Here is a 17,434-nt window from a genome sequence, read left to right as displayed (position 1 = left end):
GCGTCGACGCACCAGGCTCGCGCCACTTCCGCTTCCGCTGTGGGAAGATGGCGGCGGCCGTGGCGGCCAGGGCCCTGCCGGTCACCTTCGGGCGGCTGGCGTTTGCATGCAGCCGCAGCGTCCTGAGAGCGTCGGGACCCGGAGCCGGTGAGGCCTGCCCCGCGGGGTGAACGGAGGAAGCTGGGCACACGGGGCGCCTTGCCACGTGTGTCTGCGTCTGACCAGTGTTAATCGCTTGTTTGATGGCGGTGATTATCGGTCGTGGAAACCCTGGGTTCAGACCCTGATTCCTTTAGTTAATAGCTTAAATATTGGTGATAGCTCTCCAACTTCCATATAGGCTCCATTTAAGTTGGGGAGCAAACTCAGGCTCAAAATGGTCAGGTAACTTGCCCTTGGTCATACAGCAGGGAAGTAGGAGAGGACTGAATCAGATAGCTCGGTCCGGCTCCAAAGCCTGAGTTTTAACTATCACTCCCCAGGCTGCAGGCCACTCTTTAACCTTCCTTGTCCTCATCTGGAAAACGGTGGTGAATGACTTTGCCCAGAGGTAACCAGTCCAGCAAAAGCTATATCTGTATTTTAGGCACTGGGTTGTCATGAAGCCCAGCAAGGTTTTGTTGGTCAAAAACACTATAAACCTCTCCTCAAAACGGTTGGAGTGTGTATTTGTGTGAAGGTATGTTTATGTATGTAAAAAAGTTTTCCCTTTTTTAGGTGTGATAATGATGTGGTTATGTTTGTTTTTAAGATGCTTTGTCTTTAATAGAAGTACCCGGACAATTGCTTTAAAATACACCACAGAGTTGGAGCAGAGACATTGTGAATGAGTCAGGCTTGGCTATGAGTTGATGACTGTTGAGTCTAGGAAGAGATACAGGAGGACTCCCTGTTGTCTTGAGTTTTGTGTGCTTATCGTTTTCCATAATAAAACTTGGGTTTAAGCAGGCAGGGAAGTTTTTATAAAAGCGGTGGGACTTACTTTGTTCTACCAACATAAAGCTACCTCTAGAATGCTGTGCTCAATTCCCGCCCCACCCCCCACCCCCGTTTTCAGAGAGAAACACAGGTGAAGTGAGCTGAGTAAAGACAGGGTGACCAAAATGGTGAACAGGCAGGATCTTGAAGAGTGACTGAAGGAAACCATCACAGTTCTCAGGGATTGAAAGATGGTCCTGGGGGACAGGAAGGTGCACATTTGTTCCCTGTGGGGTTGGAGCTAAGCTAAGGCCATAGGCAGGAATTACAGGGAAGCAGATCAAGTGCAGAAAGTTTCTGAGCTTTCACCAGTGAAATGGCTCTCAGGCGTGCTGTCTGTCAGTTGTATCCAACTCTTTGTGACCCCATGGACTATAGCCCGCCAGGCTTCTCTATGGGAGTTTTTGGGCAAGAACACCATAGTGGCTTGCCATTTCCTCCTCTGGGGAATCTTCTTGACCCAGGGACCGAACCTGAGTCTCCTGCATCTCCCGCACTGACAGGCAGATTCTTTACTACTAAGCTACCTGGCTTTCAAGAGAGGCCAGTCGTGAGTTTCCAACTGTGGGGTGTTCCACAGGGGCTTCATTTGATGGCTTAGAAAAGATTTCATTCATTCCTTCGCCATTTATTGGGCATCCATTACAAGTCAAACTCTGGTCCAGGATGGTGAATACATCAGTTAAATTCGTAAAACAAACCCGTTTTTACGGAGCTCACATTCTGATGGGGGGAGGCCTTTGCAGAGATGAGCAATTTTACAAAGAAGCAAATTACATAGTATGTTCGAAGCTTAAGAAGAAGCAAATTCCATAGCAGGTTCAAAGCTGGTAAGTCTTACGGAGAAAAATAAAGCACGAGTTGGGAGGAAAGTGTTCAGTTTTAAATAGGATGGTTGGGGAAGCCTTCTCTAGTGAGATGGTGTTTGAGTGGAGACCCAGAGGAAACAGGGGATTAGCCTAGAGGGCCTCCTGGGGTTGGGGTTGTCCCGAGGAAGAGCAGTCAAGGCATAGGCCGTTGTACTTGGCATCTTCCAGGAATAACCAGGAGGCCCAAGTGGCAGGTGTGCAGGGAACAAGGGGAAGCTCATGAGGCAAGGCCCAGAGAGACGGGGTCACACTGCCTGCTGGCCACTGTGAAGATTGCCTTTTTCTCAGAATGAAATGGGGCGCTCTTGGGGGGTTGCACGAAATAGGAACCTGAGCTGCCCTCATAGTTTGTTTTTCTGGTTTTGGGGGGATTTTTGCCCACCCCACACGGTATGTGGGATCTTAATTCCATGACCAGGTATCGAACCTGTGCCCCCTGCAGTGAAATGTGACATCTTAACCTCTTGACCACCAGGGAAGTCCCCAGCCTTCTAGCTGCTGTGCAGACAGAGAGGCGAGGGTGAGAGCAGGGTATCAGTTCCAAGCCAGGCAGCTTGGCTGATTGAAGTGGTCAGAGCCTGGATGTCTCAAAAAGAGCAGGGGATTTGCTGACAGGTTGGTGGCTGTGGGGTGTGAGAGAGAAAAGTCATAAATAAGTGAGGTTTTTGACCTGAGCAGCTGGAAGGATGAATTCGCCATCATGCGAGATGTGGAGGGGTGTGGGAGAAGCAGGCGGGAGGGGCAGATCAGGAACCTTTGTTAGGTTCTGAGTCAGGTGACGACCAGGTGATGCCAGCAGACAGGCAGGTGCCTGTCGTGTCTGAGTCCAGGCCGCAGGTGTCCACTTGAGAGTCACCAGTGTGCTGATGCTGAAATCCATTCAAGCAGATGTAATCCCAGAGGAAAGGGCATAAATAAAGAAGCGGTAAGAACCAGGTTTTAGGGCAACCCACTCCAGTCTTCTTTCCTGGAGAATCCCATGGACAGAGGAGCCTGGCGGGCTGCAGTCCACCGGGCCACAAAGAGTGGGACATGACTGAGCACAAAGACCCAGGTTTAGACCACAAGCACACCAAGATGGTGGAGGGGAAGAAAAACCAACTCAGGAGACCAGGAATTGGGAACAGCTGCTAATGAGTGAGCTTTAAAAGAGTGAACTTTATGGCATATAAATTATAGCTCAACTGAAAAAACCAACAGTAGTTACTGAGAGATCTGCCCTCTGCTTCTAGCACCTAAGCATGGGGCATTTTGTTTCTGGGCCCTTCTCAGCAGGCTCTGGGTGCCTTTGTCCCTAGGTGTATTATTATCTGATGCTGTGTCCTGAGTTACCGCAAACCCAGCAGCTTAAGATAACTTAACATGTACTACGTCACCCCGTCACTGAGGGTCAGGATGCAGGCGTGGCTGAGCTGGCTCCCCGTCTGGTTAGATTAAAGTCAGACTGTTTCAGGCTAAGAGTCAGCAGGGCCAGCAGAAGCTGCTTCCTGGCTTCCCCGGACAGAGAAGCCTGGCGTGCTGCAGTCCATGGGGTTGCAGAGAGTCGGACATGACTGAGCCACTGACCTGAACTGGGAAGGTGGAATCCCAGGGGCCTCCCTGGGCTGCTCACAGCGCAGCGGTCCTGCTGCAGCGAGGACGCCAGGCCGGCAGCTGCCCTCTGATCTCCTCCTCTGGAGGTGCTGGCCTGTCACTCCCGCCACACGCTCTTTGTCACTGAGAGCCGCTCCCTTGGAGGGGGGAGCAGGGCTCGGGGCTGAGAGCCCCAGGAGGGGTGTCCTGGAGGCTGCTCCCACACTGGGGTGCCGAACAGGGCCTCACCTTGGTGGGCACCTGGCGTCGAGGAATGAGTTAGCAGGTAGGTGATTCGGTCTCAGGCCCTTCTCGATGGCGTGATGCACGCCCCTTGGCGCTTGTGGTAAGAGCCCGCAGCTGTGAGTGAGTGACGGCCTCAGTCTTCTCTGGGCCTCTCCGTAGTGCGCTGTGGTGTGGTTTGAGCCGGGCCAGCCACACTGGCAGCACTCGTGCGCTGAGCATCGTGAGGGGCGGTTCGTGTTTCCCCCTGCTAACCACGCATGTCTCTCTTGTCCCTCAGCTTCCCTGTGGTCCGCTTCTCGGAGGTTCGGTTCGCAGAGCGCTTCATCTCCACAAGGGTAATATCAAAATGTGGGTTTTGCTGACTCTTCCTTCCCTTTCTTCTGAAGTCAGACTTCGAACATTTAGGTTTTTAGGAATATATAAGTTTTAACTGTTCGGACAATATTTTACTCAGACCCTTAACACGTAGAAATACAGACGGAACCTCAAGAGTCCAAAGAGAAGGTGTTCTGGGCCATGCGTGGCTGTGTCTTTTTAAGGAAAAGCTTTTAATTCCTAATTGGGAAATTTCTAACCGGGAAGGTTGAATCACAGGACGGATTCTCTGGAGGACCTTATGTAATTTGAAGGAGCATGTTTAGTGTTAAACTGTATATTTAGATTTAAAAAATAAATAAATAAAAATATAAACTAAAAAAGGTAAATTTAACAAAATCACACTTGAGTAGGAATATACAGGGTCCTGTACCAGCCCTTGCAGCCTGGGTCTGTGAGCAGAGTCATCCTTGGGCTTCAGTTCCTCTTTGAGAAATGGAAGTAGGGGTCAGGAATAGCTCAGTTGGTAGAGCATTTAGACTGGAGAAATGGAAGTGATATCAGGCTGCATCGCAATGGGTTTTCATGAGAGTCGAGTGAATTTCTGCATCCAGAGAGCTCATTAGAAGGACTGCCAAGGGGGAGGAGTGAAGGAGGGGTGGATTGGGAGACTGGATTAGCGGGTATAAACCGTTACACCAGCATGAGGCCCACGGCGTGACACGCAGCGTGGGTGAACGGCGAGGTCTCCCTGTGGCACAGGGAACCACGTTCAGTATCCTGTGATCGTCAGGAAAAGAATTGTACATACGCACGTGTAACCGAGCCACTTTGCTGTACAAGAGAAACTGACAACGTTGTGGGTCAGCCGCACCTAGATAAATACATTCCTTAAAAGAGAGCTTCGGCGAGCGCCTGGCACCAGGAAGCTCTCAGTACAGCCGCCTGCACTCCTGCAGCGGGGGACCCGGGGCCTGCTGTTCCCCTGAAGGAGCAGTGGGCTCCCCGGATGAGGCTGGAGGCAGAAACCCTGAGGGGGCACTTTCGTGAACCCAGCTGATCCCCCCAGCGCTGCTCTGAGCGGTCACGGCTGCCCCGGCCCCCTCGCAGCTTTGTCCCTCGTCTGGCTGGCTGCTGCTGGGCCACCCGGGGTCCTGAGCCTCGAACACGATTCACGGCTTTAAAACACAACCTAATTTGGGGGCCAGTTGACTGCAACAGGGACATCTGTGTCCAGCATACCTGCCATGACAGTGCCGGGGGCCCTGGCCTGTGCTGGAAGCAGCAGTGTCCCCAGTTCTCCAGGGTCTTCTGGCTGGTCAAAGAGTTCAGTTGACGGGAGACAGGTTAACAGGAGAAAATCAGACCTAAGTTTAATAACCTGTACACACGGGAGAGACCTGGGAGAAACGAGTCATTCGCCAGAACGACTGAAGCCCTCTGCTGAAACAGCTCCTTCAGCTAAAGACAAAAGAGGATGTTGAGGGTAGGGGTCTGGGACTTGAAGAGCGGGAGAAGGCAGTCCACGTGGGGGTGGAAAAGCAAGTGTTTGGTGGATAAATGTTTGTGGGGCCTGCAGAGACCGTGGGACACGGAGCAGCCCCCGTCCTCGGGGCCCGCGTGTTCCACACCCTTTCTGGGGAAGCTGTCTCAGGACAGGCCCGCCATCTCCAGATGCCTGCGTGCAGCCCCAGGCCTGCCTGCCTCCTGCCAGAGTTTCTTCCAGAGTCTTGGGCCTTGATTGTTTTCAGCTTGAAGTAATCCACACGTCTAAGAGACATTTGGGGGTCAGATTTTGCTCCCCCACAAATGTGGGGGCTGCTGCCCTGCCAGCCACTCAGGCATCGGAGACGTGCTGGATCCTTGTCCTTTCTGGCATGCTGAGCACAGCTGTGGCTCACAGGTTGGAACTGTCTTTTCACGTGTGTGTGACCTGCATGCAAAAATACTTTTACAGATACGTTCCTAAAACCTCACTGAGTTCACCACCTTGGCCAGAAGTTGTGCTGCCAGACCCTGTGGAGGAGGCCAGACACCACACAGGTAAGGGGGGCGGAAGCGGGGGGAGGGGCGGCCTCCTGGCCACAGAACAGGGGCCTCACACTTCCAGGTGCCCAAGACGGGCACGATGTGGGTGTTCCCCTTCACAGGATGCAGCAAGGCAGGAACGCTGAAGTTCACTTAACACCAGAATCCGAACCCTCGTTCAGTTAGCAAAGCCTCCCAGGGCACCGGCTGAGTAGCAGGCAGCTGACACAGGTGGTGGCAGGGCTCCGTCCAGCCCAGTCTCCCCGCCGTTGGTAGAAACGTGCGTGTTCAGGGAGAGAGAACAAGGAGCATGCTCCTCGGTGGAAGCAGCCCCAGCGCGGGGGCCAGGAGGCCATCTGGGTCCCGGGAGGAGGGTAGCGTACCGGCCGCGCCCAGCGCTCAGAGGCAGTGAGTGTCCTCGGTTTCCAAAACCTGGAAATGCACAGCAACGCGTGGACTCCTCCTGGTTTTAGATATGGTTGAAGGATGTGGTGGGAGAGCAGGGAGGAGCCCCCGGCACGCGCCCTGCCGCCAGTCCATGGATGCTCAGGGTCGCGCGGCTCTCGGGGGCGCAGGGCACGCGGGCAGGGGCAGAGCTGTGACCCTGGCCACCCTTCCCCCTGCAGAGGTCGTGGAGAAGGTGAATGAGCTCATTGCCAGGGGCCAGTACGGCAGGCTCTTCGCCGTGGTGCACTTTGCCAGCCACCAGTGGAAAGTCACCTCTGAAGACCTGATTCTAATTGAGAACAAGTTAGACATTGCCTGCGGAGAGCGGATTCGGCTGGAGAAGGTGAGACCATGGGTTTCTCAGTGTATCTGGGACTCAGTCCCTGCTCCCCAGGGTCGCCTCTGGTGGAGAAGGCTGGCGCCCTTCCTGGGACGGGGCAGGCTGGCTGGGTGGGCGTGGGGGAGCCTGGGGGCAAGGGGAGATGCCCCTGAGGGCGGCCCTGACTTGGCAGGGTCCCTCCCAACGGGGAGACGCTTGGCACGTTTCCCCAAGGAGGAGTGTGTGTCTGTGGGTCTGTCTCACGCACTCCCCTGGCGTGAGGTGTGGCGGCCGCTGCTGTCCTAAACAGTGAGCGCTGGTTTCCAGCCGTCCCCCCGGACACCGGTCATGTTCTGGCCTCCAGACCCACTCCATGGTCTGTGCTGTTCTTAGCCATGCTTGTCAGCTTCCACTTAGGATTCTGTTTGCTGTGTTCAGGGGCCTGCTTGGTTTTTGCCTGTTCTGCTGTAGATAAAATACGAGATCTCCGCACCAGATCCCGTTTCTGTGACATAGTTAACTGTTGACAAGGTGTAAAATGACAGATGTTTTCTTGATAGTTTAAAACTCCTCCTTTGTGACCATAGCTGCTTGGTGTATTTACACCCAGGCAGCATCACGCTCCCCTTTCTCAGGTGGTCCTCCCGCAGCCTGTGGTCTGAGCAGGACCACGTGACTGAGAGCTGAACGAGGTGCTGTGGGGACACCCGCGGCCAGCACAGCGCCTTCTCCGTGGGGCCCCCCGGGGCCACATCACAGGCTCAGGGACAAGAGCTTGTTTACTTCTTACGTCTAAAATCGGACACTTCTGAACTGTATCTGTAAGGGTTTCTTAAAAGACGTTATCTTGAAACATTTCACACTAACAAAAGCGTAGGAGGCCCCACCCAGTAAAGATGATTTTCATGATGTAGGAAACCCAGCAGTAGAGACCACGTCAGGCTGAGAGTGAGCGGGTTAAGGTTCTTTGTCAGGGCCTAACGTACAGAGTCCATGGATGTTCTTACAAAACAGGCTGTCTTCCACGTTTAGGTTTGGTGCGATCGAATTTTCTTCTGATCTGTAAAATTCCAGACAAGTCTCCCAGCGTCTAATAAGACCCCCCGCACTCGGGTCGCAGGGCTGTCTCCATCTGAGGCCAGCCCTGGTGGCGCGGCTGCCCTCCTGCTGCCTGGCGGGGGCAGGGTTTTGGGGTCATTGAAAGAACAACCTTGAACCTGAATCTTCACAGAATCTGCAGGACCGTCAACTGCTTAAAGACCCCCACCGTCTGGTTTGTGCATTTTTCCCCGTACGTATATGCTTCAGTGAGAAGGTTTAAGTCCGTTTCCAGAGGAGATGATCTGCTGACCGGATGTGCCACCAGGCCCCACGTCCGCCTGTGCCAGTCATACGGGCCTGTGTCCCTAGGAGGCGGCGAGCCCATCCCCCTCTGCAGCCTGCCTCTGTCTCGCCTGTCCTGCGACTCTGTTCTGTGGCTGTTCTCTCTCGGTGACGCGCCTGTTTCGTTCCAGGTCCTGCTGGTTGGGGCCGACGACTTCACTCTCCTCGGCAGACCCCTGCTTGGGTAACGTGCCCTCGGGGGGCCGGCGGGGGCCCAGTCACACCCAGTCAGCCCCAAGCTCGACACGTGGACCCTGCGGTTCCTGGGCGTTTGGTGCCCCGCGTGCAGAGCGTCCCGGCCACGTCTCTGGCCTGTTACTGCTTCGCTGCAGTTTGGCCCTTTTAGGACTGGCTGTGAGACGACCCCGTCCCTCACCGTGTAGTGTCTGCGGGGGGCGGGGGCGGGGAACACTGATAACCAGCAGAAAAGGAAGTTTTATTTTAGAAGTTCTCACGTGTAAAGTACCAGGAAAATGGAAAATAAGAAGGTACATCACTGTTTATTCTCCTGTCTTCTAGAAAGGACCTTGTTCGAGTAGAAGCCACGGTCATCGAGAAGACAGAATCGTGGCCGAGAGTCAACATGAGATTTCAGAAAAGGAAAAACTACAAAAGAAAGAGAAGTAAGTGGGGGAAAGCGGAGCCCACGCCCCCGTCCTCCGGGTGTTGCCCCGAGGCCTGCCCTGGGCGGGTTGGACGGGCACCTGCCCTCTGTGGCGCCTGGAGACCAGCGGGTGGGCGCGGCCCTGTCCCCACTCTGACGGGGGTGGGAAGAGGCCACCAACTGGAGGGCACGGCCCTGGGAGGCGCGGCCGGGAGCACCGGCGGCTGCTGAGACCCCCGCAGCACGTCTGGAGTCCCCCCGGGAAGTGGGCAAGCAGGCCGAGGGCGCCCTGTTGGGAGACGTTGCCCAGAGTGCAGGGGGTGCCCGCCTCCACCCAGGGGGACAGTCTTAGAGGGGGAGGGTGAGACCGCCGCCTACATCCCGGAGGTGGGCGGAGCCCATTCTTGTGCTGCCAGGCACACACGCATCCACATGGGCACACACGCGCTTGCACGATGGCACGTTTCTGCAACAGGAGTGAGACCAGCAGAATCACAACTACTTTGGTAGAATTTCCTTTGTGTTTCCACCTATTCACTGGGCGTTTACAGAGCGTTAGGCCACACACATGATCTGGAGATGGTTTAGCGTTTATGGGAGGGAGTGTGTAGGTTACACGCAGACACTCTGCCATCTAGTGTGACGGGCTGGAGCATCCTTGGCTGCTGGAATCCTCAGGAGCCCACCCCCTGCAGATGTGCATCGGTCCAGTCCTCAGTCACAGGTGGTAAAACGCACCGGTGACGTAGCGCCAGCTTTCCTAGAGTCAGGTCATTAGGAAAGCTCTCCTCCAGGAGCCTCGGGTCATCAGATGCCTCTGCCCTCCCCACCTGCCATGCCATGTGGGGGTCTCCAGGCATGTGGAGGGGCGAGGCCAGGAGCCGCAGCAAGGGCTCCCGGGCTGTCACAGCCCCTGCTGCATCTGACGGGGCTCAGGGAATCAGTGGTGAGGCCTGTGGTCTGTGCGCCCCCGGGACACACCACACGGGACCTCGCTGAGTCCGACCCCCATGGGCTGAGCGGGCGGTGGCTGGTCTCACAGTAGCTCGTTCCCAGCATCGGGGTCTGCACCGACGCCCCGGCCCTTTTCTCTCTCTCAGTCATCGTGAACCCGCAGACCGTCCTCCGGATAAACACCATCGAGATTGCTCCCCGTCTGTGTTGACCGTCCAGCTGATATTTATAGAAATATAAAAATAAATCTGTTTTCTGAAGAGACCAGGTTGCTATGTTTTGCTGTAGAAAACTCTGATGTGAAAAGCTAAATCCCGTTGTGGGTAGTTCTAAACTGAGCGCCCTGACTGAGAGCTTATTCTTAGTAAGCAGCAGCCTCCCTGAGCCAGAGATGCCAGGAATTCAGGAAGAATCACAAGCATGGCCCTCCTGGGGCTGGAGCTTGGACGCTTTTGTAAAGACAGGCTGGCGTTACTGGCTGCCCTCCCCCCGGTGCTCCAGGACCACAGGGGCGTGACGGGCACAGCTAGGGCCCAGAGCTGACTGCGAGAAACACGATCCGGATTCCGCTTCTGGGCGAAATGAACGAAGTGCCATCTCCTGGGTAATCCAGTCACTGCTGCTAGTGGCTTGCTTTCCTGAGAAGCTGGGATTCAAACCAGGGGTCTGGGCACTGAGCCCCCGCCCTCGTCCTTCAGCTCCGCTGGGTCCAGCAGTGAAGGAGGGTCACGGTGCTGGTGGGTGGCATGGCTCGGCGCCTGGAGCCCCAGGGCAGCAGCACAGCACCTTCTGGAAGCTGGACGTGAATTACAGAGCAGAGCGGCCAGAGCAGTTCCAGACTAGATCTTGACAGCAGCCTTTCGGGATCCTGGGAGGGTGGGGGCTGCCCAGGCCCGTGGGAGTGGGTCAGGCAGGCAGCTCACCCCTGTGCTAAGGAAAGGGTCCCGAACCAGAGTGGCCAGGGCTGGAGGGCAGATGGAAGGACTTGGGGAGGGTGCTCCCAGACAGTCCAGACCCCTGGTTCTGTGTCCTTAACAGAGACCTGGCTTTGCTCCAAGAGAAAATTTAGGACTTTCAAGCAGCACAAAAAGCTTTTTTTTCAAGCATAGTTAATACTTTATTCTGCAAGATGGCTTTACAAGTCCATGGGGGTCGTCCCTGTGACGAGGGGTAGGGGGCTGAGAAAGGCTGAGGCCCGTCCTCAGGAGACCTCCCCTTCCTCCCTGCCCCTCTTCAGGTACAGGTCACCCTCGGGGCTCTGGGGGATGCCCGCTGGTCCAACCCTGGGGAACACGGCCCTGCCCCTGCTGCAGTACCTTCCCTGTACAGCAGGTGGCAGCAGTTCTGCACGTGGAGATCCCGGATTCTGGCTGTCGAGCTGCGGTCCTGGAGGGGCGGGCGTCCAGGTCGGCCTGCAGAGCTGTCCCTCTGACCCCGCCGCCTTGGGACCTGGGATGACTTTCCACACACCATAGTTCGTAGCTCTTGCGGACTTCTCTGAGAGTCACGGCTCTGGATCCCGGGGCCTGGCTCTCAGTCCTCTGGGCCAGCCTGGCACCCTCTCCTGTGGAGGACTCTGGCTGACAGTAACTGCGCAGCCAGTACTCGGCTCGTTTGTAATGTAGAACAAGGCAAAGCCGCTGTGCTCTGGGGAGCTGGTGCTGTGCTTACAGAGCACTGACCGGTGATGCACTGCTGAGAGTTTCACTCAGTTCAGTCAGTTCAGTCGCTCAGTCGTGTCCGACTCTTTGCGACCCCATGAATCGCAGCACTCGAGGCCTCCCTGTCCATCACCAACTCCCGGAGTTCACCCAGACTCACGTCCATCGAGTCAGTGATGCCATCCAGCCATCTCATCTGTCGTCCCCTTGTCCTCCTGCCCCCAGTCCCTCCCAGCATCAGAGTCTTTTCCAATGAGTCAACTCTTCGCATGAGGTGGCCAAAATATTGGAGTTTCAGCTTCAGCATCATTCCTTCCAAAGAACACCCAGGACTGATCTCCTTCAGAATGGACTGGTTGTATCTCCTTGCAGTCCAGGGGACTCTCAAGAGTCTTCTCCAACACCACAGTTCAAAAGCATCAAATTCTTCGGCAGTCAGCTTTCTTCACAGTCCAACTCACATCCCTACATGACCACTGGAAAAACCATAGCCTTGACTAGACAAACCTTTGTTGGCAAAGTAATGTCTCTGCTTTTGAATATGCTATCTAGGTTGGTCATAACTTTCCTTCCAAGGAGTAAGCATCTTTTAATTTCATGGCTGCAGTCACCATCTGCAGTGATTTTGGAGCCCCAAAAGATAAAGTCTGATACTGTTTCCCCATCTATTTCCCATGAAGTGATGGGACCGGATGCCATGATCTTCATTTTCTGAATGTTGAGCTTTAAACCAACTTTTTCACTCTCCTCTTTCACTTTCATCAAGAGGCTTTTTAGTTCCTCTTCACTTTCTGCCATAAGGGTGGTGTCATCTGCATATCCGAGGTTATTGATATTTCTCCTGGCAATCTTGATTCCAGCTTGTGCTTCTTCCAGCCCAGCGTTTCTCATGATGTACTCAGCAAATAAGTTAAATAAGCAGGGTGACAACATACAGCCTTGAGCTACTCCTTTTCCTATTTGGAACCAGTCTGTTGTTCCATGTTCAGTTCTAACTGTTGCTTCCTGATCTGCATATAGGTTTCTCAAGAGGCAGGTCAGGTGGTCTGATATTCCCATCTTTTTCAGAATTTTCCACAGTTTATTGGGATCCACACAGTCAAAGACTTTGGCATAGTCAATAAAGCAGAAATAGATGTTTTTCTGGAACTCTCTTGCTTTTTCCATGATCCAGCAGATGTTGGCAATTTGATCTCTGGTTCCTCTGCCTTTTCTAAAACCAGCTTAAACATCTGAAAGTTCACGGTTCACGCATTGCTAAAGCCTGGCTTGGAGAATTTTGAGCATTACTTTACTGGCGTGTGAGATCAATGCAATTGTGCGGTAGTTTGAGCATTCTTTGGCATTGCCTTTCTTTGGGATTGGAATGAAAACTGACCTTTTCCAGTTCTGTGACTACTGCTGAGCTTTCCAAATTTGCTGGCATGTTGAGTGCAGCACTTTCACAGCATCATCTTTCAGGATTTGAAATAGCTCAACTGGAATTCCATCACCTCCACAAGCTTTGTTCGTAGTGATGCTTTCTAAGGCCCACTTGACTTCACATTCCAGGATGTCTGGCTCTAGGTGAGTGATCACACCATCGTGATTATCTTGGTCATGAAGATCTTTTTTGTATAGTTCTGTGTATTCTTGCCACCTCTTCTTAATATCTTCTGCTTCTGTTAGGTCCATACCATTTCTATCCTTTATCAAGCCCATCTTTGCATGAAATGTTCCCTTGGTATCTCTAATTTTCTTGACGAGATCTCTAGTCTTCCCCATTCTGTTGTTTTCCTCTATTTCTTTGCATTGATTGCTGCGGAAGGCTTTCTTATCTCTTCTTGCTATTCTTTGGAACTCTGCATTCAGATGCTTATATCTTTCCTTTCTCCTTTGCTTTTTGCTTCTCTTCTTTTCCCAGCTATTTGTAAGGCCTCCCCAGATAGCCATTTTGCTTTTTTGCATTTCTTTTCCATGGGGATGGTCTTGATCCCTGTCTCCTGTACAATGTCACAAACCTCATTCCATAGTTCATCAGGCACTCTATCTATCAGATCTAGTCCCTTAAATCTATTTCTCACTTCCACTATATAATCATAAGGGATTTGATTTAGGTCATACCTGAATGGTCTAGTGGTTTTTCCTACTTTCTTCAATTTAAGTCTGAATTTGGCAATAAGGAGCTCATGATCTGAGCCACACTCAGCTCCCGGTCTTGTTTTTGCTGACTGTATAGAGCTTCTCCATCTTTGGCTGCAAAGAATATAATCAATCTGATTTCGGTGTTGACCATCTGATGATGTCCATGAAAGTTTACTCCTTTTAAAAACCAGGCTAGGCATCCTTCACAATAGCCAGAGGGCAGAAGTGACTCACGCCCATCCAGAGATGGATAAACAAATGTAGCCTATACTTAGAATGGAATATTAGTGAAGTGAAGTCTCTCAGTCGTGTCCGACTCTTTACGACCCCGTGGCCTGTAGCCTACAAGGGTCCTCCATCCATGGGATTTTCCAGGCAAGAATACTGGGTTGCCATTTCCTTCTCCAATGCAGTATTAGTTCTAACGATGGCATATTACTCATCAATAAAAAGGAATGGTGGGCCTTCCCTGGTCAGGGACCTAAGATCCCACAAGCCACCCAGCATGGCCAAGAAAAAGGAATGGGGTTCCGATACGCATTACAGGACAGATGACCTGGAGGACACCGCTGAGTGAAAGAAGCCAGACACAAAAGGACCGACACTATGATTCCACTGGGACATCCCTGTGCCAACAAAGGTCTGTAGAGTCAAAGCTGTTTTTCCGGTCACACATGTATGTGAGAGCCGGGCCATAAAGAAGGCTGAGTGCCGAAGAGTACATACTTTAAACTGTGGTGCTGGAAAAGACTCTTGAGAGTCCCTTGGACTGCAAGGAGATCAAACCAGTCCATCCTAAAGGAAATCAGTCCTGAATATTCATTGGAAGGACTGATGCTGAAGCTGAAGCTCCAATATTTTGGCCACCTGATGCGAAGACCTGACTCACTGAAAAAGACCCTGATGCTGGGAATGACTGAAGGTGGGAGAAGGGGATGACAGATGATGAGATGGTTGGACGGCATCACTGACTCAATGGACATGAATTGGAGCCAACTCCAGGAGATGGTGAAGGACAGGGAAGCCTGGGGTGCTGCAGTCCATGGGGTCACAGAGAGTCAGACATGACTTAGCAACAACAACTTATATGAAATACACAGAATAGGCAGATTCAGAGACAGAAAGTAGACTTGAGGTCACCAGGGGCTGGGAGCGAGGGGAACACAGGATTAGTGGTCCCAGCACATCCGAGTTCCTGCCTGAGGTCATAAGAAATCCGGAAGTAGATAGTTTCATGGTTGCACAAGGTTGCGAATGTCATTAATGGAGATGAATTGTCAGTTAAAAGTGGTCAGGTTGGTAAATTGTATGTTATGTATACATTTCACCACAATTCTTTCAAAATAGGAAAAAAAAGAAACCTCACTAGGTTAATGAGTCACGTCACTTGACTAAAAAAAGAAAAGGAACAAAAATTGGATCCCTGTGACTTTGATGACTAAGCTGTTACACTCTTAGCGGTGCCTGGACACTGGCCTTGGGTCGCCTGAGGCTGGCAGGAGGCTCTGGCCGCACCACCCTTACCGCCTCTCAGGACAGTGTCTGCTCCCTTTCTGACAGGAACACTTTGCTCTTCAGTCAGCAGCAGGGGAGGCTACCCCCTCCAGGACTCTTGCCTGGAGAATCCCATGGGCAGAGGAGCCTGGTGGGTTACAGTGCCCAGGGTCACAAGGCGTCTGAACGACTGGCATCTTCACTTTGCTTCCTTCAGCAGCAGGGGCTCCACCCTGGCCTCCGAGCACCAGCTTGCCTCGCCCCCCACCCCGAGCCGGTAACCCAGCCACCCACCCACGGGCACCACCTTGACTCTGCCCGCCTGCCCTCAAGGACTGCCCCTCTGTCCTCTGCCCCAGTTCGTCCACCAGCCCACAGGGCTCACCCTCTCAGGGCCAGGCGTGGCTGAGGCCACTGCCCGCCCCCCCCAGAACTTCCCAGGGGGTCCCACGAGATAGTGGTGGTGAGAGCATGAGGAGGGCATGAAAGGGGGTGACGAGGCGTGGGGCAGCCGAGGGACGGGGCACGAGAGCTCTGAGCAGACTCAGCCCATCCCTGCCCAGCGGGCCTGGCCGCTGCTGCAGCGCAGCGCGAGCTCAGAGGGGCTGTTTCAGCAGGTCCCTCCCTGGTCGCTATCTCTGCTCCCCGTCTTCCACCTGGTGTCAACACAGGTCTTGCTCTGTCCAGGTTTCTCCCCCTCCCAGCCCAGACTGCCGGCTCTAGAAGGGGGAGGCATCTGTTTTATTCACTAAGGGACACCCAGCATCCACTCCCACACCTGACCCGAGACAGGGACGGAGGTAAATGCAGCAATGTCTCCATCAGAGCCCCTGATTCCACGAAGCTGCTGACAGGGAGGCACTGAAGTAGCTCCTTCAGTGGGTCCCAGGCTGGGCTCCGGGCAGTGCGGAGGGCGGCATGGGGGCTGGGGGGTGCCCACCCAGTGGTGTCGGGAAGGCCGCTGGCCCGGTGGTTTGATGGAAGAGTTGGAGCTCTTGGTGTCTGGCGGGGCCACCATCAGACAGAGCTGACAGCGTTAAAGATGTAAATGGCTGGGAATTCCTGGGTGGCCCAGTGGTTGGGATTCTGTGCTTCCACTGCAGGGGCACAGGTTTGATCCCTGGTGGGGAAACTAAGATCCTTCATGCTTCACAATGAAGCCAAAAAAAAAAAAAATGTTTTTCTTAATTGGAGGATCATTGCTTTACAATGCTTTACAATGGTTCCTGCCACACAACCGCATAAATTAGCCATAGGATGTATGTGTTCCCGCCTCCTTCAACGTCTCCCCCATCCCCCATCCCATCTCGCCTCTCTAGGTTGTCACAGAGCACCAGGTTGAGCTCGCTCAAAAATTTTCTTAAAAAATTAAAAGTTATAAATTACATCGCAATGCCAGGTGGGGGGCGTGGGGCGGGAGGTTGCGGCTCTGGTTCCTGAAGGCGAGGAGCCCAGCTGTCAGGACCCTGGGAGACCTCGGATCCCTGGGGCCACTTCCTCTTGAGTCAGAACACAAACTCGCAGGGCCCGGCTCTTGGAGATAAGGGTGGCACACCCGGCTGCCGGGTGCCCTTTGACCCACTTCCTGGGAGGCACGGCGGCACAGCCACCCGCCATCTGGTCCTCTCCCTCCCTCCTCCCAGAGACCAACCATGCCCTAGAGCCTGGGCCACGCTCCCAGGCCTCCGTGTACAGAACAGAGTTACGACCTCCGCCCTGCCCTACCCCAGGCTCTGAGAGCGCCCAGGGCTGGCAGAGCCATTATCAGGGCGTCCTAGAACAATCGCAGAAGGACAAAGAGCACGTCATGAAGGCTCATGCTCAAGTGCATTACCTGGCGTGGGGCCTGCCTGCAGTCAGCAGGCCAGAGCGGAAATTCTGAAGGTGGGGTGGGTAAGATGCAGCCCCTGCCCCAAGGAGACTTATGCCCAGACCCTGACGGTGGTGGTGATGTTTGCTGAGCTGCTGTGGGCGCTGGACCAGGCACGGGGGCTGATTCGTCTGTGCCTCCAGCAGCAGCCCCGCAGCGTGGGCACCATCATTTCTCACCACTTGACACACAAAGTCAACCACAGAAGACCAATGGCAGGTCTCAACGCCGGCTGCACCACAGAATGGTCCGGTGTTATTTGTCAGCACCGATTCTGCCACCCCACCGCAGCAAATCAGCCCCTCCCTCCAGGGTTCCGCACAGGGAGCTTCTGTTTCCCGCTCACAAAAAACCTAGTGCAGGTTGGGCAACACCTCTAACTTATGTCAGGATCCACCAGCCCCCCGACCCCCACATACCAGAGTCCTCCTGTGGGCCCCCCGGGGCTGTGCTGGGGGCCCTGGCATCAACTGCGTAAGCGGTTGGCACAGAACAGACAAGGTAAATTTGGGAGTGCTCAGACCAGCAGCAACAGACAGGAAGCCAGAACAGAGGCTGACCAGGAGGGAG

At 53.9% G+C, this 17,434-nt stretch overlaps 1 protein-coding gene across 2 annotated transcripts; it reads left to right on the top strand.

The window, feature by feature from the left end:
• Positions 1-3: 3 nt before the first annotated feature.
• MRPL21 (mitochondrial ribosomal protein L21) lies at positions 4-9,979 on the top strand. Of its 2 annotated transcripts, XM_019954873.2 has the most exons (7): positions 4-147; positions 3,943-4,000; positions 5,938-6,023; positions 6,635-6,798; positions 8,289-8,341; positions 8,677-8,780; positions 9,862-9,979. In XM_019954873.2, exons 1-7 carry the CDS (start codon positions 48-50, stop codon positions 9,924-9,926), a joined length of 630 nt encoding a protein of 209 aa, XP_019810432.2. In that variant the 5' UTR covers positions 4-47; the 3' UTR covers positions 9,927-9,979. The 2 variants fall into 2 exon arrangements, with proteins under 2 accessions (XP_019810432.2, XP_019810433.2); XM_019954874.2 differs by lacking the exon at positions 3,943-4,000 and having other exon boundaries at positions 22-147.
• The last annotated feature ends 7,455 nt before the right edge of the window (positions 9,980-17,434 follow it).

The sequence above is a fragment of the Bos indicus genome, chromosome 29 (assembly GCF_029378745.1).
Source record: "Bos indicus isolate NIAB-ARS_2022 breed Sahiwal x Tharparkar chromosome 29, NIAB-ARS_B.indTharparkar_mat_pri_1.0, whole genome shotgun sequence".
Lineage (NCBI taxonomy): Eukaryota > Metazoa > Chordata > Mammalia > Artiodactyla > Bovidae > Bos > Bos indicus.
This window is presented reverse-complemented; position numbering and strand designations above follow the sequence as displayed.

What these genes read in the sequence shown, in the direction of transcription:
- MRPL21 (XM_019954873.2), top strand. Translation starts at nt 48, where the DNA reads ATGGCGGCGGCCGTGGCGGCCAGGGCCCTGCCGGTCACCTTCGGGCGG. An exon ending in AGCGGATTCGGCTGGAGAAG is followed by an intron (nt 6,799 to 8,288) that starts GTGAGACCATGG and finishes GTTTCGTTCCAG; the next exon opens with GTCCTGCTGGTTGGGGCCGA. An exon ending in CTCGGCAGACCCCTGCTTGG is followed by an intron (nt 8,342 to 8,676) that starts GTAACGTGCCCT and finishes CCTGTCTTCTAG; the next exon opens with AAAGGACCTTGTTCGAGTAG.